This window comes from Entelurus aequoreus, linkage group LG09, assembly GCF_033978785.1.
Source record: "Entelurus aequoreus isolate RoL-2023_Sb linkage group LG09, RoL_Eaeq_v1.1, whole genome shotgun sequence".
Classification (NCBI taxonomy): Eukaryota; Metazoa; Chordata; class Actinopteri; order Syngnathiformes; family Syngnathidae; genus Entelurus; species Entelurus aequoreus.
Genome location: NC_084739.1, coordinates 63195013 through 63219175, shown reverse-complemented (window position 1 = coordinate 63219175; position 24163 = coordinate 63195013). Strand labels below are relative to the sequence as shown.

Here is a 24163-nt window from a genome sequence, read left to right as displayed (position 1 = left end):
TCCCATTTGAAGCCTAAGAAGCATCATCACATACATGTAAACATCATGGAAGCACTAATATAAGACGCACGTGTTCTGCTGTGGGAGGCATCCTCTTTCCCCATGACATCTAACACCCACAGGTGCTTTTATTGCTCTACTTTAGCTACGCCACTTTATTATCACTCCCTTGCAAGATGATAGTGATCAGCTCCACCTTTTTTTTTTAATGTCGAAGAAGCGTGTGTGTGTGTGTGTGGGGGGGGGGGGGTTCAGCTGTTATCATCCTGTGTGGAGTTATGAGCATCATTGGATCAGCCTGGAGGTGGGGGCGGGGGGACAGTGGGGGTGTCCCTAATACTGAAGTAATCCTCCATGAAAGTGTCCCCATTGTGTGGGGGAAGGGTTGAAATGAAAGTATCTGCTGTTGTGTTTTTATGAGACGACACCCCCAAAATACTCTGAATATTCAAATTTTCTGGCTGTTGGCTGGACATTTTACACTTACAACATTCAGCATGATGTCCTAAAAGGAGGAGGAAAAAGATCACTTCCTGTTTTTAAATGTTCCCATTTTTAATTAAAGTAACAAAAAATAAAATATTAGTACGTAGTCAACAAATAATACAAATGGTTAAATGATAAATAAATACATTTTTAGTCAGAGAAGATGAATGTTAAAAAAAAGAGCATAATTAAAAAGTAAATAAATAGGAAAAATTAAGTATGATGAAGACAATCGCTCTGTTAAAATAATACAAATGTAATAAATAGAAATGTATTTTTAAAATAATACAAAAAAGTCAATAGATCCATAAAATCATCATCAAAATAAACCCAAAATAAGAAATGCAATTAAATTGATGATAAATGATAACATATGCCAGTATATACATTTGACAATTGAGAGCAAAATAAGTGTTAAAAAAAAGCATAATTTAAAAAGTAAACATTTAGGAAAAAACAAGTTAAATACATGAACAATAAAGATTATTGATCAATCAAAAATAATGAAAAGTAAATAGAGGAAAATAAATAGGAAACTTTGTTTTTTAAATTATACAAATACAAATAGAGCCAGAAAATAGTCAGCCAAGTAAACAAGTAGAAAATAAAATAGGCTAGAAACTAATGCATATAAAAATATATATTGTTGTTTTAAATAATGAAAAAAATTCATATAAATAAATAGCTAATAAAGAAAATCAATACACACATAAAACAACAATTAATAAAGAGAAAACAAAATGCGAAAAAACCCAAAAAAACATGACATAAGACAAATGCATATAAAATCAATTGAAATAAACAAGATTGCAGATAATCAAGTAAAGATGATTGATCAATCAAAAATAATGAAAAGTAAATAGAGGAAAATAAATAGGAAACTTTTTTTTTTTAATTATACAAATACAAATGGAGCCAGAAAATAATCAGCCAAGTAAACAAGTAGAAAATAAAATAGGCTAGAAACTAATGCATACAAAAATATATATTGTTGTTTTAAATAATATACAAAATTCATATAAATAAATAGCTAATAAAGAAAAGGAATACACACATAAAACAACAATTAATAGAGAGAAAACAAAATGTCAAAAAAACATGACATAAGACAAATGCATATAAAATAAATTGAAATAAACAAGATTACAGATAAACAAATAAAGATGATTGATCAAACAAAAATAATGAAAAGTAAATAGAGGAAAATAAATAGGAAACTTTTTTTTTTAAATTATACAAATACAAATGGAGCCAGAAAATAATCAGCCAAGTAAACAAGTAGAAAATAAAGAAGGCAAGAAACTAATGCATACAAAAATATATATTATTGTTTTAAATAATATACAAAATTCATATGAATAAATAGCTAATAAAGAAAAGGAATACACACATAAAACAACAATTAATAAAGAGAAAACAAAATGTAAAAAAAAAAAAACATGACATAAACATAAGAATAAATTGAAATAAACAAGATTACAGATAAACAAATACAAAGAATGGACAGAATTGATACACACACACACACACACACACACACACACACACACGTGGTCTTTGTTGGGGAGAAAAGGGTTTATCAGCGGGATGACAAAGAGTCGCATGCTGGCTGCACCGATGGAGGGAGGGAGGGAAGGAGAGAGAGGGAGGGAGGGAGGGAGAGAGAGGGAGGGAGGGGGGGAGGGAGGGAGGGAGGGAGAGAAAGAGGAGGGAGAGGGAGGGAGAGGGACAGAGAGAGAGAGAGAGAGAGAGAGAGAGAGAGAGAGAGAGAGAGAGAGAGAGAGAGAGAGAGAGAGAGAGAGAGAGAGAGGAGGGAGGGAAAAAGAGGGCCAGTGGGTGGGATAAAAGGGAGGGGGCATGGAGATGGAGGTGGTGGGTGGGGTTGACACATCCCAGCGTAGTCGTTTTAGCCGCTGAACTATTTGCTCCAGCGTCTATTTGCAGCCAGCGTGGATATCAAAGACCTTCCTCCTCTTCCTCTATCAAAGACCTTCCTCCTCTTCCTCCATCTCCTCATCCTCCTGCTGAGTCAATGAAGGTGAGGAAGAAAGGCAAGGAGGCGGACAGGGAGGGAGACTCCATGGCTGTCATGGTAAGTCTGCTAGGTGCTCCCCTCAGTGCTTTGTTTACTGCACCGCCTTTCTGCTGCCTTCTCCATCCGTCTGCACCACCAGTGGGATGGATGGATGGATGCTCACCACGACTGCAGGTTGCTTTGGTGGGTGGGTGGGCACCGGGCAGGCCACTCCACTCTGGGCTCAGCTTCCACTCTTCAGGGGGATGTTAACATGGCAAGTGAGGGATGGCAATATTTCCCAACTTTGCTCTTGGCCCAGTCTTCAACAAGGACTGTGATGCTGACCAGAAGAAGACCAGTTCTACGGCTTCACATGAGCTAAGTTCCATTGGATTTGTTTGTGTGAGAGAACTCTTCTACTCACTGGCTGTAAATAGGTCAAAACATGCACCCTGACTGTGTTGCCTGGGATATTATTTTTTACCATTTAAACACCACCTGGTGGCGCTATCATACAACCCTGTTGGTCGGTTTGACTTGAAATTTCTCATACTGCTCTCAATGTCTCCTATGCATTTTCCAATCCATAACGTGACATTATCACGCTTGGAATATATATATGTATACCGGGTTTTTCGGAGTATAAGTCGCTCCGGAGTATAAGTCGCACCGGCCGAAAATGCATAATAAAGAAGGAAAAAAACATATATAAGTCGCATTGGAGTATAAGTCACATTTTTTGGGGAAATGTATTTGATAAAAGCCAACAGCAAGAATAGACATTTGAAAGGCAATTTAAAATGTGTAAAGAATAGTGAACAACAGGCTGAATAAGTGTACGTTATATGAGGCATAAATAACCAACTGGTATGTTAACGTAACATATTATGGTAAGAGTCACTCAATAATAATAATAATTATAATAGATTTTATTTGTAAAAAGCACTTTGCATTGAGTAAACAACCTCAAAGTGCTACAGTGTATAAAAAAATAAAATAAATAGAAATAAAAACTAGAACAGCCTAATAGCTAAAACTAGTATGCATATATCTAAAAAAAAAGGTGTTTAAAAAAAAAAGAAGGGGGTTTTAAACCTTTTTTAAAAGCATCCACAGTCTGTGGTGCCCTCAGGTGGTCAGGGAGAGCGTTCCGCAGCGTTCAAATAACTATAACAAATAGAACATGCTATACGTTTACCAAACAATCTGTCACTCCTAATCACTAAATCCCATGAAATCTTATACGTCTAGTCTCTTACGTGAATGACATCAATAATATTATTGGATATTTTACGCTAATGTGTTAATAGTTTTACTCATAAGTTGCTCCTGAGTATAAGTCGCACCCCCGGCCAAACTATGAAAAAAACTGCGACTTATAGTCCGAAAAATATGGTATACAGTATATATACATATATATATATATATATATATATATATATATATATATATATATATATATATATATATATATATATATATATATATATATATATATATATATATATATATATATATATATATATATATGTACGTGTGGGAAAAAAATCACAAGACTATTTCATCTCTACAGGCCTGTTTCATGAGGGATTTCCTCAATCCTCAGGAGATTTAAAAAAAAAAAAAAAAAAAAAAATCTCCTGAGGATTGAGGAAATCCCTCATGAAACAGGCCTGTAGAGATGAAATAGTCTTGTGATTTTTTTCCCACACATACATATTACGCTCTACCACGGTATCGAGCACTATTTTTTGGATAATCTAATTAAGACATATATATATATATATATATATATATATATATATATATATATATATATATATATATATATATATATATATATATATATATATATATATATATATATATATATATATATATATATATATATATATATATATATATATATATATATACATATATATATATATATACAGCCCAGCCCCCGGCCAAATTTTTTCAACCCAATGCGGCCCCCGAGTCAGAAATTTTGGGGATCCCTGATATAGACGAACATACTATTCTCTGAAGGCAGCACGGTGGTACAGGGGTTAGTGCGTGTGCCTCACAATACAAAGGTCCTGGGTTTGATCCTGGGCTCGGGATCTTTCTGTGTGAAGTTTGCATTTTCCCCCTGTGACTGCGTGGGTTCTACTCCGGTTACTCCGGCTTCCTCCCACCTCCAAAGACATGCACCTGGGGATAGGCTCCTCCCACCTCCAAAGACATGCACCTGGGGATAGGCTCCTCCCACCTCCAAAGACATGCACCTGGGGATAGGCCCCTCCCACCTCCAAAGACATGCATCTGGGGATAGGTTGATTGGGAACACTAAATGGTCCCTAGTGTGTGAATGTTGTCTGTGTTGGCCCTGCGATGAGGTGGCGACTTGTCCAGGGTGTACCCCGCCTTCCGCCCGAATGCAGTTGAGATAGTCTCCAGCAACCCTGAAAGGGACAAGCGGTAGAAAATGGATGGATGGATGGATGGATGCTTAATGCGCGGTCCAGACACTAAGTCACCACCTTGAAGGTGCATCCAGATGACTGAAATGTCACTAACTACTTCTCTTTATGTATTTTTCCCTTCTGAAAAACAATCATGGAAGTCATTTCCCATAACGTCAATTAGTTTTTGAGTAATCAGCAGACGACTAATCCCATTTACCCGCGTAGAGTTTGGAAAAAGACGTGAAAAAGGACTATTTTGACCACCTGATGTCATGTTTTTGTGGCCCTGGTGCATGGTTGTTTCAAAGCTGCTGAGGTTAACATTATAAATATCAACAAATGCCAATTTCTGCTCTTCTAAAGCCTCGTGCTCTTTCAGCATCTCCAGGAAAACATCAGTAGAAGAGGACGCAAAATACAACACTGCGGGCTTACCTTCTTGTTCTCTCGTTTTTTGAGTCCGTTCTTCTTTTTCCGTTCTTCTCATTCTTTCTCCACTCGTAACTCCTGATTTTTTGGAATGGCATTGGGCTTGAGTCCAAACTCCAGTGAGAATCACCTGAAAGATCCCACTCGTCTTTGAGTGGAGAGGTCCATACCTTCCTCATCCTGCCGTCATTTGGACAGGTCCATACCTTCCTCATCCTGCCGTCATTTGGAAATGTAAGCATGCTTTAGTTGTATTTCTACAACCTGCAACGATGCCTCTGGCAGACATATTGGATCATTTCCCCCAAATTCTGCACAGAAAGATCATGATTGGGGATGAAGATGCTACCAACACACGTACTGCAGAAATATGAAACAAGGGCCAGTATTGTAGCATTAGAGAAGCCCTTTAAGACGAGCATGTAACATTTGAGCAAGGTTGGTTAAAAGACCGTCAAGCAGAACATCTTTGGAGGGACAGTTATTGACCATCTTTTACTGTGAAGGTCAACCTTCCATTGTTTTGTTGCTATGGCTCAGTGTTATCTGTGTGCTAAGCTACATGCTAACCGCCAGCATGTTGCATGTGCTCCCTTCAGAGTTGGAGGAAGGGTTTGTTTGTTCTCCTGGATGACTTTCTCAGCAGGCACAAGACATTGAAACAACCTTGACAACTTGTTCAGTTAGCAACTCAAACCTAACATTGAAACAACATGCTTTTTGACGACGTTTAATCAATGTCGGGTTTTGACGTTGATTTGACCTTTGAAATTTGGTCATTTCCCAACCAATATTCTACAACACAATAGAACATTGGGAGTAATAATTGATAGTAAACTATCATGGAAACCTCATGTCAGACACATTAAATCAAAAATCTCCAAAAGCCTCTCAATTATAAACAAAGCAAAACTATACCTCAATGAAAATGCACTCCGTACTCTATACTGCACCTTGGTACTGCCATACCTTACATACTGTGTTGAAGTATGGGGGAATACTTACCACAACACAATTCATCCTCTGATCATAACGTTGGTTATTTAGAACATATTCATAATCTGTTTATGCAATCAAAGTTGCTCAAATTTGATGACCTTGTTAAATATAATACATTAATAATCTTATATAAAGCATTTTTTATAAATTATTGCCACCTAATCTACAACGTTTTTTTATAAGACGATTGCAGGCTCATAACTTGAGAGGCTTTGGATATTTCTTATTGCCGAGAGCTCAAACCACTCGTAAACGTTTTTGTGTGTCTGTATGCGGAGTAAAATTATGTTTTTGTGTGTCTGTATGCGGAGTAAAACTATGTTTTTGTGTGTCTGTATGCGGAGTAAAACTATGTTTTTGTGTGTCTGTATGCGGAGTAAAATTATGTTTTTGTGTGTCTGTATGCTATGTTTTTGTGTGTCTGTATGCGGAGTAAAACTATGTTTTTGTGTGTCTGTATGCGGAGTAAAACTATGGAACAAACTGGACTTACAACACAAGCAATGCCAAACTATTAATCCATTTAAACTATTATACAAACATGGGGTCTGGTTAAAATATAGAGATGAGGGTCTTTAATTTGACCTGCTGCTGTACTCTGTCTCAAAGTGTTAACATGTGCTTAATGTTTCCTTACCATTATTGCTATGTTGTCTATTACCATTATTGCCATGTTGTCTATTACCATTATTGCTATGTTGTCTATTACCATTATTGCTATGTTGTCTCTTACCATTATTGCTATGTTGTCTATTACATTATTGCTATGTTGTCTATTACCATTATTGCTAGGTGGTCTATTACCATTATTGCTAGGTTGTCTATTACCATTATTGCTATGTTGTCTATTACCATTATAGCTATGTTGTCTATTACCATTATTGCTAGGTTGTCTATTACCATTATTGCTATGTTGTCTATTACCATTGTTGTTATGTTGTCTATTACCATTATTGCTATGTTGTCTATTACCTTTATTGCTATGTTGTCTATTACCATTATTGCTATGTTGTCTATTACCATTATTGCTATGTTGTCTATTACCATTATTGCTATGTTGTCTTTTACCATTGTTGTTATGCTGTCTATTACCATTATTGCTATGTTGTCTATTACCATTGTTGCTATGTTGTCTATTACCATTATTGCTATGTTGTCTATTACCATTATTGCTATGTTGTCTATTACCATTATTGCTATGTTGTCTATTACCATTCTTGCTATGTTGTATTTTACCATTGTTGCTATGTTGTCTATTACCATTGCTGCTATGTTGTCTATTACCATTGCTGCTATGTTGTCTATTACCATTATTGCTATGTTGTCTATTACCATTGCTGCTATGTTGTCTATTACCATTGCTGCTATGTTGTCTATTACCATTGCTGCTATGTTGTCTATTACCATTGCTGCTATGTTGTCTATTACCATTGCTGCTACATTGTCTATTACCATTATTGCTATGTTGTCTATTACCATTGCTGCTATGTTGTCTATTACCATTATTGCTATGTTGTCTATTACCATTATTGCTATGTTGTCTATTACCATTATTGCTATGTTGTCTATTACCATTGTTGGTATATTCATTATTCCTACATTGTTGATTACAAATGATTGTTACAGTGTAATAATTAATGTTACCTGTGGTAATGCCACTATGATACAACATCTGTATTATAATCCTTGAACAAGGTAAGAGTGAATCTCATGTGAATAATCACTGAATGGAGAACTGGGGGTGGGATTAAATAAATTATCTTCTTCCCACTTCCTTTCAGGCAAAACTGGACAATCATGCATTACATACTATACATTACCTTTTGCACTATATTAATGTATATTATTATGTGTTGTCAACTTTGTATTTTTTTATGTCATTGCCTTAAATAAATAAATAAAAATGAAAAAATGAATACAATGTTGAAACATGTTTTTTGACAACGTTTTATCAATGTTGGGTTCTGACGTTGATTTGACCTTTGAAATTTGGTCATTTTCCAACCAACAATGGGGATCCAACGTTAGACATTGTCTCAATTTACAAATACAACTGTTTTGCAACGTTGTTTTAAAGCAGTGGTCCCCAACCTTTTTGTAACTGCAGACCGGTCAACGCTTGAAAATTTGTCTCACGGACAAATTTTTATTTTTTTTATTTTTTATTTTTTTTGTCATAAAGAAATACAATCATGTGTGCTTACGGACTGTATCCCTTGCAGACTGTATTGATATATATTGATATATAATGTAGGAACCAGAATATTAATAACAGAAAGAAACAACCCTTTTGTGTGAATGAGGGGGAGGGATGTTTTTTGGCTTGGTGCACTAATTGTAAGTGTATCTTGTGTTTTTTATGTTGATTTAATAAAAATAAAAATAAATTAAAAAAAAATATATATATATATATATATATATATATATATATATATATATATATATATATATATATATATATATATATATATATATATATATATTTTTTTTTTTAAATTTTTTTATTTGTATTTTTTATTTCTTGTGCGGCCCGGTACCAATCGATCCACGGACCGGTACCGGGACGCGGCCCGGTGGTTGGGTACCACTGTTTTAAAGGACACGCACGTATAATCGAGGTGGTGTGCCTGCTGGGTTTGCTCGAGCAGTTGCACTTCTGCACAGGAGTCATGTGACCAAAACAGAGGAAGATGTTGTGTCCAAGTCAAGTTTTTCATTCACTACAGAGTAGAAATATTTGGACTTGCACATGCAGCTGTCAGAACAGAATGTTGGCAGATAAATCCTGCTGGAAAAAGAACCAAACATCAGGACAGGCCGCCATAAAAGTACTAATAATCATAATGGATTGGATTTATATAGCGCTTTTTTTTCTAGCAACTGAAAGTGCGTTACAGACGGTGGTAAGCTAGTGGTGGGAACGACCACCAGACATCCATGCACTGGGAGCAAGGTGGTTGACATGCCTTGCCCAAGGACACACCGGCAGTGACAAGGATGGTGAACAAATAGAACTTTTAAGTTGCCAGCAGCCCCTTTAAAGTATTTTGCTCATCCTGCTTCTGAGTGTAAACAGTCCTGACAAATGTTTGATTGACAGCAGGGACACAACAATGGAGGTTTGTATTGATAAAGTGACATTTGGCCAAGGTGTTTGGCAGCCGTTGGGGGCCCGCCGCTCGCTGCCCCGAGGCTTTGTCGTCCTGTGTGCTTTTTGTGTTGTCAGGACGGTGTGGGATCAAGTGAAACAATACGAGCGGCGCTGGTCCAAACACACTCCGCTCAGCCAGAATCATCAGCAATGACATCAGCTTTCTACTCTGCTTGGCTCGGCTTTTTTCTGGGCTTTCCTGAAGCTTTTTCAGCAGTCATGTTTGGTTGTGGAGGACATTCTATCAGCAGTCATGTTTGGTTGTGGAGGACATTCTATCAGCAGTCATGTTTGGTTGTGGAGGACATTCTATCAGCAGTCATGTTTGGTTGTGGAGGACATTCTATCAGCAGTCATGTTTGGTTGTGGAGGACATTCTATCAGCAGTCATGTTTGGTTGTGGAGGACATTCTATCAGCAGTCATGTTTGGTTGTGGAGGACATTCTATCAGCAGTCATGTTTGGTTGTGGAGGACATTCTATCAGCAGTCATGTTTGGTTGTGGAGCACATTCTATCAGCAGTCATGTTTGGTTGTGGAGGACATTCTATCAGCAGTCATGTTTGGTTGTGGAGGACATTCTATCAGCAGTCATGTTTGGTTGTGGAGGACATTCTATCAGCAGTCATGTTTGGTTGTGGAGGACATTCTATCAGCAGTCATGTTTGGTTGTGGAGGACATTCTATCAGCAGTCACGTTTGGTTGTGGAGGACATTCTATCAGCAGTCATGTTTGGTTGTGGAGGACATTCTATCAGCAGTCACGTTTGGTTGTGGAGGACATTCTATCAGCAGTCATGTTTAGTTGTGGAGGACATTCTATCAGCAGTCACGTTTGGTTGTGGAGGACATTCTATCAGCAGTCATGTTTGGTTGTGGAGGACATTCTATCAGCAGTCATGTCTGGTTGTGGAGGACATTCTATCAGCAGTCACGTTTGGTTGTGGAGGACATTCTATCAGCAGTCATGTTTGGTTGTGGAGGACATTCTATCAGCAGTCATGTTTGGTTGTGGAGGACATTCTATCAGCAGTCATGTTTGGTTGTGGAGGACATTCAATCAGCAGTCATGTTTGGTTGTGGAGGACATTCAATCAGCAGTCATGTTTGGTTGTGGAGGACATTCTATCAGCAGTCACGTTTGGTTGTGGAGGACATTCTATCAGCAGTCATGTTTGGTTGTGGAGGACATTCTATCAGCAGTCATGTTTGGTTGTGGAGGACATTCAATCAGCAGTCATGTTTGGTTGTGGAGGACATTCTATCAGCAGTCATGTTTGGTTGTGGAGGACATTCTATCAGCAGTCATGTTTGGTTGTGGAGGACATTCTATCAGCAGTCATGTTTGGTTGTGGAGGACATTCAATCAGCAGTCATGTTTGGTTGTGGAGGACATTCTATCAGCAGTCATGTTTAGTTGTGGAGGACATTCTATCAGCAGTCATGTTTGGTTGTGGAGGACATTCTATCAGCAGTCATGTTTGGTTGTGGAGGACATTCAATCAGCAGTCATGTTTGGTTGTGGAGGACATTCTATCAGCAGTCATGTTTGGTTGTGGAGGACATTCTATCAGCAGTCATGTTTGGTTGTGGAGGACATTCTATCAGCAGTCATGTTTGGTTGTGGAGGACATTCTATCAGCAGTCATGTTTGGTTGTGGAGGACATTCTATCAGCAGTCATGTTTGGTTGTGGAGGACATTCTATCAGCAGTCATGTTTGGTTGTGGAGGACATTCTATCAGCAGTCATGTTTGGTTGTGGAGGACATTCTATCAGCAGTCACGTTTTGTTGTGGAGGACATTCCATAGACATGTTATAAGTAGACACAGCATTGGCTGCTGTGACGCGAGTAATTGGGCCGCCATCTTGAAGTGGTGATGAGGATGGGCGAGCAGCCTAAACTGACAGTTGACAGGTAGAAAACAAAGATGGTGTTCAGCATTTTCCTGCTCAAATGAGCGGACTGTTGGAAATAGGAATCAGGGGATTACTTTTCACAAGTAATACTGAACATTAACATACTATTGGTTGTATTTTGTGAAAATAATTTTAGCACAGAGTTGAGAAGGAGCAAAGATCTTCAATAGTACTGACATCGTAGCCGCTAGCAAACAAGAGTATGACCATAATAAAGCTTGTCAATGAAATTAATTACATTTAAAAATGTATAAGTCTTCAAGTAGCAATATTCAAATACTAACATTGTTGGGTAAGACATAATTTGGTTTTATTCTGAATCCAGTGAAACAGATTGGTGGTTTTAGCTCATATAAAGACTTTCAGGTGTTTATATATGTTTATGTTGAAGTATTTGGCAGACACTTTTATCTAAAGCGACATACATAAAAAATACATATAAAACAATGACTGTAAACATGATCATTTAAGGGAAGAATGTAATAGAAAATATCAATACAAAGTGTCAAGACAGAATAAACTCTCTGCTGCTGCAGCAACATAGATACAGTCTATAAGATATATAATAATCTAATGTATTCATACATTGTTTATGTAGCATGTATATATAACCTCATCGTATTGTTTCTTCAATTCAAAAATAGCTGACCCTTCTCTGGGATTATATTCCCAGTTTTGATCTCGGACGTCTGGTCACTTATAGCATAGAAGAATATTCTATTACTGTTAAGCAAACTATGAATAATAAAACATGTGTCCTTTATCATAGCTACACGTATGACCAAAAAAGCGTGTGAAAATCAGTGGTATTCAGTGAGGTAAGATGAATGAAATGCGCTGACAGTTCATTGCTCCTGCCAAATGAATTGCACTGAGTGGAGCGCATCACCACTCCAAGATGGCGGCCCCGCGTCTCGTCAGCGCCAGTAGGCAGTAGCGCTCCATGCTGCGTACCCTTAGAACACGTCTATGGCATACTTGCCAACTTTCCCGATTTTTCCGGGAGACTCCCGAATTTCAGCGCCCCTCCTGAAAATCTCCCGGGGCAACCATTCTCCCGAATTTTTCACCCGGACAACAATATTGAGGGTGTGCCGTGATGGCACTGCCTTTAGCGTACAATTTTTCTCCATACAAGCACCAGTCATATTTTGTATGCGGCTTCTACAGACACACGTAAGTGACTGCCATGCATACTTGGTCAACAGCCATACAGGTCACACTGAGGGTGACCGTATAAACAAGTTTAACACTGTTACAAATAAGCGCCACACTGTGAATCCACACCCAACAAGAATGACAAACACATTTCGGGAGAACATCCGCACCGTAACACAACATAAACACAACAGAACAAATACCCAGAAACCCTTGCAGCCCTAACTCTTCCGGGCTACATTATACACCCCCCGCTACCACCAACCCCCCCCCGACCCCTTGATTTTACGTGAATGGATACCCAGCAGTATCAATGGAGAAAAGTACCACATTTGGTACCCATCCTTTTGACCGCCAGCTGCACGGTTCACTTACAATTATGTCACAGGAAATGACCTTTGACCTACCATCACGCTGCATAATAGTCCAGTGACACCGCCGAGCTGACAACTTGTCACTTTTACAGTCCTTTCTTTTTTCCCAAGCCACAAATGAGCCGCTTGGTATCGACCTCCGGCTCAGCTCAGTGTGTCAGACTGTACTTGTGTGTAATATCCCCTAATGGCGTCCTTCAAGGCTTAGTCTCTGCCAGGGGGGGGGGGGGTCACGATGCACCTTCATCTCGCATGTGGCGCTCGCCGCTTTTAAGCACTAAGCCATAAAATGACGGCGAGCTCCGCCAGTAGCCACGACTTTATCTACACGGGGGAGGGAAAAAAGGACATGTCGTAATGTTAAGTGGAATATGTCAGCCATCATTCTTAGTCCACTGCAGTTGTTGATCATGAAGGGAAGCATCACCACCACCACCACCACCACCACCGCTTATGTAACACCACAACTGCTTGGATTTGGACCAACACACACACACACACACACACACACACACACACACACACACACACACACACACACACACACACACACACACACACACACACTGCACAGATGTTATGCTGGGAAAGGTGAACAAGCGGTGAATGTTGGTGATATTCCAGGAAGAAAAAGGTCAGGTCAGATGCTGCAGTTAAGTAATTGGACATGATTTGTATATATTATTTTACAGTAGGTCCTTTAAAACAGCATAGTCCTCTTGTCATACAGAGGATCTTTGACCAGCTACTTCTAATTGAGTCCTTTAAAACAGCATAGTCCTCTTGTCATACAGAGGGTCTTTGACCAGCTATTTTTAATTGAGTCCTTAAACACAGCAGAGCTCTCATCATACAGAGGATCTTTGACCAGCTTACTTAATGAATACTTAGGTCTACTACACTACTGTATTTAATGTTGTCATTATGGTGGTACTTGATGAATACTTAGGTCTACTACACTACTGTATTTAATGATGTCATTATGGTGGTACTTAATGAATACTTAGGTCTACTACACTACTGTATTTAATGTTGTCATTATGGTGGTACTTGATGAATACTTAGGTCTACTACACTACTGTATTTAATGTTGTCATTATGGTGGTACTTAATGAATACTTAGGTCTACTACACTACTGTATTTAATGTTGTCATTATGGTGGTACTTAATGAATACTTAGGTCTACTACACTACTGTATTTAATGTTGTCATGATGGTGGTACTTAATGAATATTTAGGTCTACTACACTACTGTATTTAATGTTGTCATTATGGTGGTACTTAATGAATAGTTAGGTCTACTACACTACTGTATTTAATGTTGTCATGATGGTGGTACTTAATGAATACTTAGGTCTACTACACTACTGTATTTAATGTTATGGTGGTACTTAATGAATACTTAGGTCTACTACACTACTGTATTTAATGTTGTCATTATGGTGGTACTTAATGAATACTTAGGTCTACTACACTACTGTATTTAATTATGTCATTATGGTGGTACTTGATGAATACTTAGGTCTACTACACTACTGTATTTAATGTTGTCATTATGGTGGTACTTAATGAATACTTAGGTCTACTACACTACTGTATTTAATGTTGTCATTATGGTGGTACTTGATGAATACTTAGGTCTACTACACTACTGTATTTAATGTTGTCATGATGGTGGTACTTGATGAATACTTATGTCTACTACACTACTGGTACTTGGAGAGACTAGTTGTTCTGAGGTAGTACTCGGTGAAATAGAGGATCTTCTACAATTTGTTTTATTGAGTCCTTAAACAAAAAAACAATGTTCTTGTCATTTGACTGCTGTTTGACAATAAGTTCCTAAAAGCAATAGTATGCTTTTGGTGAAGGGAGGATCTTTGACTAGCATTTTTGCACGTTGCTGTTATCAGATGGAGGTTCTTTGACTGGGGTTTTTACCAGAAGTCATTGTTGTATTTGTGGAAGAAGACATCTTGATTCCAGCCACATTCCACAAGTGTTGAGCGGGTGTTGCAGAGCCATGAGAGCCGAGAGCTCCTCTGGAAGCTTCTAGATGGGGGGCTGAGATAGCAGCACTAGTTTAAAGGTCTCGCTCCTCTGGAAGCTTCTAGATGGGGGGCTGAGATAGCAGCATTAGTTTAAAGGTCTCGCTCCTCTGGAAGCTTCTAGATGGGGGACTGAGATAGCAGCATTAGTTTAAAGGTCTCGCTCCTCAGGAAGCTTCTAGATGGGGGGCTGAGATAGCAGCACTAGTTTAAAGGTCTCGCTCCTCTGGAAGCTTCTAGATGGGGGGCTGAGATAGCAGCATTAGTTTAAAGGTCTCGCTCCTCTGGAAGCTTCTAGATGGGGGGCTGAGATAGCAGCATTAGTTTAAAGGTCTCGCTCCTCTGGAAGCTTCTAGATGGGGGACTGAGATAGCAGCATTAGTTTAAAGGTCTCGCTCCTCAGGAAGCTTCTAGATGGGGGGCTGAGATAGCAGCATTAGTTTAAAGGTCTCGCTCCTCTGGAAGCTTCTAGATGGGGGGCTGAGATAGCAGCATTAGTTTAAAGGTCTCGCTCCTCTGGAAGCTTCTAGATGGGGGACTGAGATAGCAGCATTAGTTTAAAGGTCTCGCTCCTCAGGAAGCTTCTAGATGGGGGGCTGAGATAGCAGCATTAGTTTAAAGGTCTCGCTCCTCTGGAAGCTTCTAGATGGGGGGCTGAGATAGCAGCATTAGTTTAAAGGTCTCGCTCCTCAGGAAGTGACAGAGTGACCAATATTTTCCATTCACAATTTCACAGCTGCGTGTCTTTGTTTACTTCCTCTGCTTCCCCCGTCAGGCCCTTCTAGTCTGTTCTGCTGGGATGAAGCACTTTTAGTACAGCACAGCCTAGCTAATTAGTTCCTGACACTTGCTAGTCAGTCCTGACACTTGCTAGTTAGTCCTCACACTTTAACACTTGCTAGTTAGTCCTCACACTTTAACACTTGCTAGTTAGTCCTGACACTTGCTAGTTAGTCCTGACACTTTAACACTTGCTAGTTAGTCCTGACACTTGCTAGTTAGTCCTGACACTTTAACACTTGCTAGTTAGTCCTGACACTTTAACACTTGCTAGTTTGTCCTGAAAATTTAACACTTGTTAGTTAGTTCCTGACACTTTAACACTTGCTAGTTAGTCCTGACACTTGCTAGTTAGTTCCTGACACTTCCCAATGTGATGTCAGACTGTGAAAGGCTCATGTTTTATTTATTGTAAACCTAAAATGTCAGGTCATTCAATCAATGTTTGCTTTGTCTTAGAAGATGTTTGCCTTTCATCTCAGTAGACTTCATCACTTCATGATCACAGACTTAGATTGTTACATCTAATCTTTGATTTAGATTGTCACATCTAGTCTTAGACTTAGATTGTTACATCTAGTCTTAGATTTAGATTGTTACATCTAGTCTTAGACTTAGTTTGATCAGATCTAGTCTTAGACTTGGATTGTTCCATCTAGTCTTAGACTTAGATTGGTTACATGTAGTCTTAGACTGGTTACATCTAGTCTTAAAGTTAGATTGGTCAGACCTAGTCTTAGACTTAGATTGTTACATCTAGTCTTAGACTTAGATTGTCACATCTAGTCTTAGACTTAGATTGTCACATCTAGTCTTAGACTTAGATTGGTTACATCTAGTCTTAGACTGGTTACATCTAGTCTTAAAGTTAGATTGGTCAGACCTAGTCTTAGACTTAGATTGTTACATATAGTCTTAGACTTATATTGTCACATCTAGTCTTAGACTTAGATTGTCACACCTAGTCTTAGACTTAGATTGTCACATCTAGTCTTAGACTTAGATTGTCACACCTAGTCTTAGACTTAGATTGTCACATCTAGTCTTAGACTTAGATTGTCACATCTAGTCTTAGACTTAGATTGTCACATCTAGTCTTAGACTTAGATTGTCACACCTAGTCTTAGACTTAGATTGTCACATCTAGTCTTAGACTTAGATTGTCACATCTAGTGTTCAACTTAGATTGTCACATCAAGTCTTAGACTTAGAATGGTCACATCTAGTCTTGGACTTAAATTGTCACATCTAGTCTTAGACTTAGATTGGTCACATCTAGTCTTAGACTTAGATTGTCACATCTAGTCTTAGACTTAGATTGGTCACATCTAGTCTTAGACTTAGATTGTCACATCTAGTCTTAGACTTAGATTGGTCACATCTAGTCTTAGACTTAGATTGGTCACATCTAGTCTTAGACTTAGATTGGTCACATCTAGTCTTAGATTTAGATTGGTCACATCTAGTCTTAGATTTAGACTGGTCACATCTAGTCTCAGACTTAGATTGGTCACATCTAGTCTTAGACTTAGATTGTCACATCTCGTCTTAGACTTAGATTGGTCACATCTAGTCTTAGACTTAGATTGGTCACATCTAGTCTTAGACTTAAATTGGTCACATCTAGTCTTAGACTTAGATTGGTCACATCTAGTCTTAGATTTAGATTGGTCACATCTAGTCTTAGACTTAGATTGGTCACATCTAGTCTTAGATTTAGATTGGTCACATCTAGTCTTAGATTTAGATTGGTCACATTTAGTCTCAGACTTAGATTGGTCACATCTAGTCTTAGACTTAGATTGTCACATCTCGTCTTAGACTTAGATTGGTCACATCTAGTCTTAGACTTAGATTGGTCACATCTAGTCTTAGACTTAGATTGGTCACATCTAGTCTTAGACTTAGATTGTCACATTATGACCAATCTAAGTCTAAGACTAGATGCAACAATCTAAGTCTGAGACTAGATGTGACCAATCTAAGTCTATGATCATGAAGTGATGAGGTCTACTCAGATGAGAGTCCACATGTTTTCCAAGACAACGCAAACAGTCCAGGTGTGATGGACTGGATGACCTGAGACTACAATGCAGTCCAGGTGTGATGGACTGGATGACCTGAGACTACAATGTCCTGATGAATGACAACCTTCATAGACATATTTTGAAAAAGTCACATTAAATTCCATGACATGTTTACATTTACACAAGTCAACATGTCCGAAGAGGAGTGGGAAGAAGCATATTTTATATCATTCCTCTGTACCACATGAGAAGTAACAAGCATCTTCCTCACCACTCGGGCTCCCACGTGTCTCCTGTCTCTTTCCTCCTCCTGGGGCCACAAATATGCTTGCTCAGCATTTTATTTAGCAGACAAAAGGCATATTTTAGAGGGCAACTTTGGCTCATGCAGCCCAGACCTCAGTCCTCTCCTCAGTGTCAGAATGTTGCAGCTTTTTAGCAACCCGAGGAAGCTGCCAGTTCTCTGGGATGACGTGAAGGGGTTAGGTTGAAGCGGCATGGCTTCCTCATGGATGTTGCCTTTGTGACCATCCTGCCTCGGAGGGGTTTTGGTGTGGCCTAACCATGACTGACTTCTACCTGGTACATGGGAACGTTGGTTTTTGTCTGTTGGATTTTTATTGAACGCATCCTTTCCTCTGCTTCTTCTCCATCTGCAGTCTGACAGCAATGCCAGTTACCTGAGAGCTGCCCGGGCGGGAAACCTCGAGAAGGTCCTTGACTACCTCAAGTCCGGGGTTGAGATTAACATTTGCAATCAGGTGAGCAGTTCATGATGTTAATAACACGTGTTTCTTATATTAGGTCTGCTCATTTAAAGCAGGGCTCCTTAACCTTCTTCACCTGGGGGACAACCTTTCCACTGCAGACGGACATTTTTACTCTTCATTTGAAGCTATTCATTAATTATATCTTTCACCGATTTACACTTTGTCAAGTGTTATGAAACTGTGGGCCTGATTTTCTAAAGGTGCAAACTAGGGCTGCAACAACTAATAGATTAAATCGATTAAAATCGATTATTAAAATAGTTGCCGATTAATTTAGTCATCGATTCGTTGGATCTATGCTATGCACATGCGCAGAGTTTTTTTTTTTTTTTTTTTTTTTTTTTTTTTTTTTTTTTCCCCTAAACCTTTATTTATAAACTGCAACATTTACAAACAGCTGAGAAACAATAATCAAAATAAGTATGGTGCCAGTATGCTGTTTTATTTCAATAAAATACTGGATAGGATAGAAATGTAGTTTGTCTCTTTTATCCGATTATTAATCGATTAATCGAAGTAATAATCGACAGATTAATCGATTATCAAATTAACAACTAATCAATTAAATCGATTAAAATCGATTATAAAAATAGTTGCCGATTAATTTAGTCATCGATTCGTTGGATCTATGCTGTGCACATGCGCAGAGTTTTTTTTTTTAAATTTTTACTAAACTTTATTTATAAACTGCAACATTTACAAACAGCTGAGAAACAATAATCAAAATAAGTATGGTGCCAGTATGCTGTTTTTTTTTCAATAAAATACTGGATAGGATAGAAATGTAGTTTGTCTCTTTTATCCGATTAGTAATCGATTAATCGAACTAATAATCGACAGATTAATCGATTATCAAATTAATCGTTAGTTGCAGCCCTAATATATATGTATATATATATATATATATATATATATATATATATATATATATATATATATATATATATATATATATATATATATATATATATATATATTAGGGCTGCAACAACTAATCGATTAAATCGATTAAAATCGATTATAAAAATAGTTGCCGATTAATTTAGTCATCGATTTGTTGGATCTATGCTATGCACATGCGCAGAGTTTTTTTTTTAATTTTTTTTTTAAAAATATTTTTATTTTATTTTTTAAAATTTTTTTTTACTAAACCTTTATTTTTAAACTGCAACATTTACAAACAGCTGAGAAACAATAATCAAAATAAGCATGGTGCCAGTATGCAGTTTTTTTTCAATAAAATACTGGATAGGATAGAAATGTAGTTTGTCTCTTTTATCCGATTGTCAATTGATTAATCGAAGTAATAATCGACAGATTAATCGATTATCAAATTAATCGTTAGTTGCAGCCCTAGTGCAAACTTGATAGCACACGCAAAGCTGATCCACTAAACGCGTGCAAAGTGGATTGCGTGTGCAAAGTGAGCAGAATAAGGCGTGCCATTAGTTAATTAATTAGATTAATTATCAAACTTTTAGGTCTCTGTCCTCGTTAACATGCCAAATATATGCTCATCATCAAAACGCCCACAAAAGTGGAAGGAGAAAGTGCAAATATTTTAAATTAGAGATGTCCGATAATATCGGCCTGCCGATATTATCGGCCGGTATATGCGTTAAAATGTAATATCGGGAATTATCGGTATCGTTTTTTTTATTATCGGTATCGTTCTTCTTTTTTCTTTTTTTTAATTAAATTAACATAAAAAACACAAGATACACTTACAATTAGTGCACCAACCCAAAAAACCTCCCTCCCCCATTTACACTCATTCACACAAAAGGGTTGTTTCTTTCTGTTATTAATATTCTGCTTCCTACATTATATATCAATATATATCAATACAGTCTGCAAGGGATACAGTCCGTAAGCACACATGATTGTGCGTGCTGCTGCTCCACTAATAGTACTAACCTTTAACAGTTAATTTTACTCATTTTCATTCATTACTAGTTTCTATGTAACTGTTTTTATATTGTTGTACTTTCTTTTTTATTCAAGAAAATGTTTTTAATTTATTTATCTTATTTTACTAATTTTTTTTAAAAGTACCTTATCTTCACCATACATGGTTGTCCAAATTAGGCATAATAATGTGTTAATTCCACGACTGCATATATCGGTTGATATCGGTATCGGTTGATATCGGTATCGGTAATTAAAGAGTTGCACAATATCGGAATATCGGATATCGGCAAAAAGCCATTATCGGACATCCCTATTTTAAATATTTGTGTGATTTATCAACACTCGTCACGTTTTTGCCAGCACTATTTGGCGTTTTATTTAGCGCGTGTCAGAACTGACAGTCCCACACCACACAGGGACAGACCACAATCCTCCGTCTTATGTGGGTGTGTCAACATTTTGCTGGGCGGTCAGAAATAAAAGTATTAGACATATTGTCTATTCAGCAATTTCATTTTATAATTTTACAGCTGCTGTTCGACTTATTGGACTGATAAAATGAATTAAATTGACATGTTTTGGCGTCTACTGGAGTTTTTATTCATGTTCAGGGTTTCCCCTTAATGTCTTTGAATGTGACGCGCCGACACCGCATTTTTATTACCGCCACACCTCGGAAATAAGGTTGTTGGGTTTTTTTACTTAAAAACTAATTAAAGTAATATAATATATTGTAGCCCCAAGAAGAAATCACACAAAGTCTGACACTATTTTTAACTTGTATTACCAATCTTATGATAACAAACGGCACATTTCCAACAGGTTTTACAACTCTGCACACCCGCCAGACACACAACAACACTTCCTCATTCTCCGCCAATCACATTTCAGGCACGGACGGTGTGTTTGCAAACATGGGAATAACTGACATCAAATCCAAGCCACACGATCATAAAACACTAATGTTAGTTGGTCATAACAGTAGGAATTATAATAATATAGACTATTATTTGTGCACTATTGATGTACCGCAAACTTGACCACGGAAAAAAGACTTTGATTACTAAAAACCACGGCACTGAAGCCGGATGTAAACAAAATGTGCGCCGTTGTTTGGAGCATTGTCAGCATGTCTGTGATGTTTTGCCATTTGTAGTGTAATGATGTGCATTGTCATTTCTGTATTATTAATATTTACTTCACTAACTGCTTCTATGCTATCACTTTTCCTATCATATTTGTACATATCATATTTGCTGATGTTGCTCTATTGTTGTTGTTGTTGTCTCTGTGTTTTATCCCCCTCTTGTCCTTGCAATTTCCCCCTCTGTCTTCCTTTTTTTCCTCTTCCTATCCTTTCCTGCTCCAGTCCGGCTGCATCAAATAATAATATTAATGCATTTAATAAAGTCAAATACAAATAAGGCAACAAGGGAAGTATCCAACACTAAACAGCAGATATAGATAATCTACATCAACTATATGATTTGTCTGAGTAGCTGGACAAGACAAAAAAACATTATAATTATATAAATATATATTATAAAATAGATCTATTTTTTACATATATATTTTACGAGTCAAAATAATTGCCCAGGTCTACTCTAGAGGGTGCTCGCGGCCCAATAAAGGGCCCTGGCCCTATGGTTAAACACTGATTTAAAGAAATGTTGTATGTTTCTGTTGTTTTTAATGATTAGTATTATGTATTTAATTTAATTTAAAGGAAATTAGATGATGAACTTGTTGTGGGGTGACCTCAGGTACAAAAGTCTTGGCACACGCCTCCTAATCAATGAATCAATCAGGATTAGGACTTGACCAGGCGTGCCGGGGGGGACAATTGCAGGCGACCCGGCAGCTCGCTTTGTATTGGCCCTCTGGGAATATGCAATATATGAAAGAAACATGGAACACTAGGAAGCAGGATTAAGAGCTTATTGACAGAGAAGGTAAAATAAGATATTACACCAGCAATAATCATAATTGGAATACAGCAGATCTCCAATATTTACAGGGTTATGTTCTCAGACCACTTGCAAATAGCAACAAAGAAAACTTGAGTAATTAAACTGCCTATAAAAAATGTATATTTTGTTACACGAGACTCATTCCCCCCAAAACTCTCCTGCTAGCTTGACCTTGATGTTCTCCTCAGATTTTGGATCAATATTTGCAATAAAAGTGGCCGTTGTAGTTATTAGATGACATTCAGCTCCAGAACGCTCCTGTTTCCCTTCTGTAGCGGTAAAGTCCTAAACTATTACTGCTACTGGTTGCTAGTTTAGACGTGTGCAGCCAGCTGATGATCCATGTCCAGAATGATGTCCATGTGTGGTGTTCGGGTCTGTGGGACCTGTTTTCATTTTTTATTAAAAGAAAAATGATACAATTAATTCATTTTTCAAACTGAGACTCACTGATTTTGTCTCATTTTCTGTGAAGAACATATATCAGAATACATATTTAATGAGCACACACCATACACCCCCCTACACATTTATATTACATAGAAGATGTCCGGGGCTAATAGACATACTTGCCAACCTTGAGACCTCCAAATTTGGGATATTTGGGGGGGTGAGGTGGGCGGGGTCGTGGTGGGCGGGGTTAAGGGGGAGGAGTATATTCATAGCTAGAATTTCTTATATATATATATATATATATATATATATATATATATATATATATATATATATATATATATATATATATATATATATATATATATATATATATATGTATATATATATATATATATATATATTAGGGATGTCCGATAATGGCTTTTTGCCGATATCCGATATTCCGATATTGTCCAACTCTTTAATTACCGATATCGATATCAACCGATACCGATATCAACCGATATCAACCGATACCGATATCAACCGATACATGCAGTCTTGGAATTAACACATTATTATGCCTAATTTGGACAACCAAGTATGGTGAGGATAAGGTACTTTTTAAAAAAATTAGTAAAATAAGATAAATAAATTAAAAACATTTTCTTGAATAAAAAAGAAAGTACAACAATATAAAAACAGTTACATAGAAACTAGTAATGAATGAAAATGAGTAAAATTAACTGTTAAAGGTTAGTATTATTAGTGGACCAGCAGCACGCACAATCATGTGTGCTTACGGACTGTATCCCTTGCAGACTGTATTGATATATATTGATATATAATGTAGGAAGCAGAATATTAATAACAGAAAGAAACAACCCTTTTGTGTGAATGAGTGTAAATGGGGGAGGGAGGTTTTTTGGGTTGGTGCACTAATTGTAAGTGTATCTTGTGTTTTTAATGTTGATTTAATAAAAAAAATAAAAAATAAAAAAAAAACGATACCGATAATAAAAAAAACCGATACCGATCATTTCCGATATTACATTTTAACGCATATATCGGACATCTCTAATATATATATATATATATATATATATATATATATATATATATATATATATATATATATATATATATATATATATATATATATATATATATATATATATATATATATATAAATAATTCTAGCTATATATAAATATGTATTTTATTATATATATATATATATATATATATATATATATATATATATATATATATATATATATATATATATATATATATA

At 37.1% G+C, this 24163-nt stretch overlaps 1 protein-coding gene across 24 annotated transcripts in view; it reads left to right on the top strand.

Moving 5' to 3' along the window:
• The window catches only part of LOC133657617 (ankyrin-3-like), a 280491-nt gene that overhangs the window by 62652 nt on the left and 193676 nt on the right, over positions 1 to 24163 (top strand). For 23 of the 24 annotated variants that reach the window (XM_062059155.1, XM_062059163.1, XM_062059154.1 and 20 more), the window contains exon 2: positions 18500 to 18601. In XM_062059155.1, the coding sequence (XP_061915139.1) occupies positions 18500 to 18601 (102 nt within the window). Of the gene's footprint in view, positions 1 to 2359; positions 2579 to 18499; positions 18602 to 24163 lie in introns of those variants that run through there. The other variant, XM_062059144.1, reaches the window with a different exon arrangement.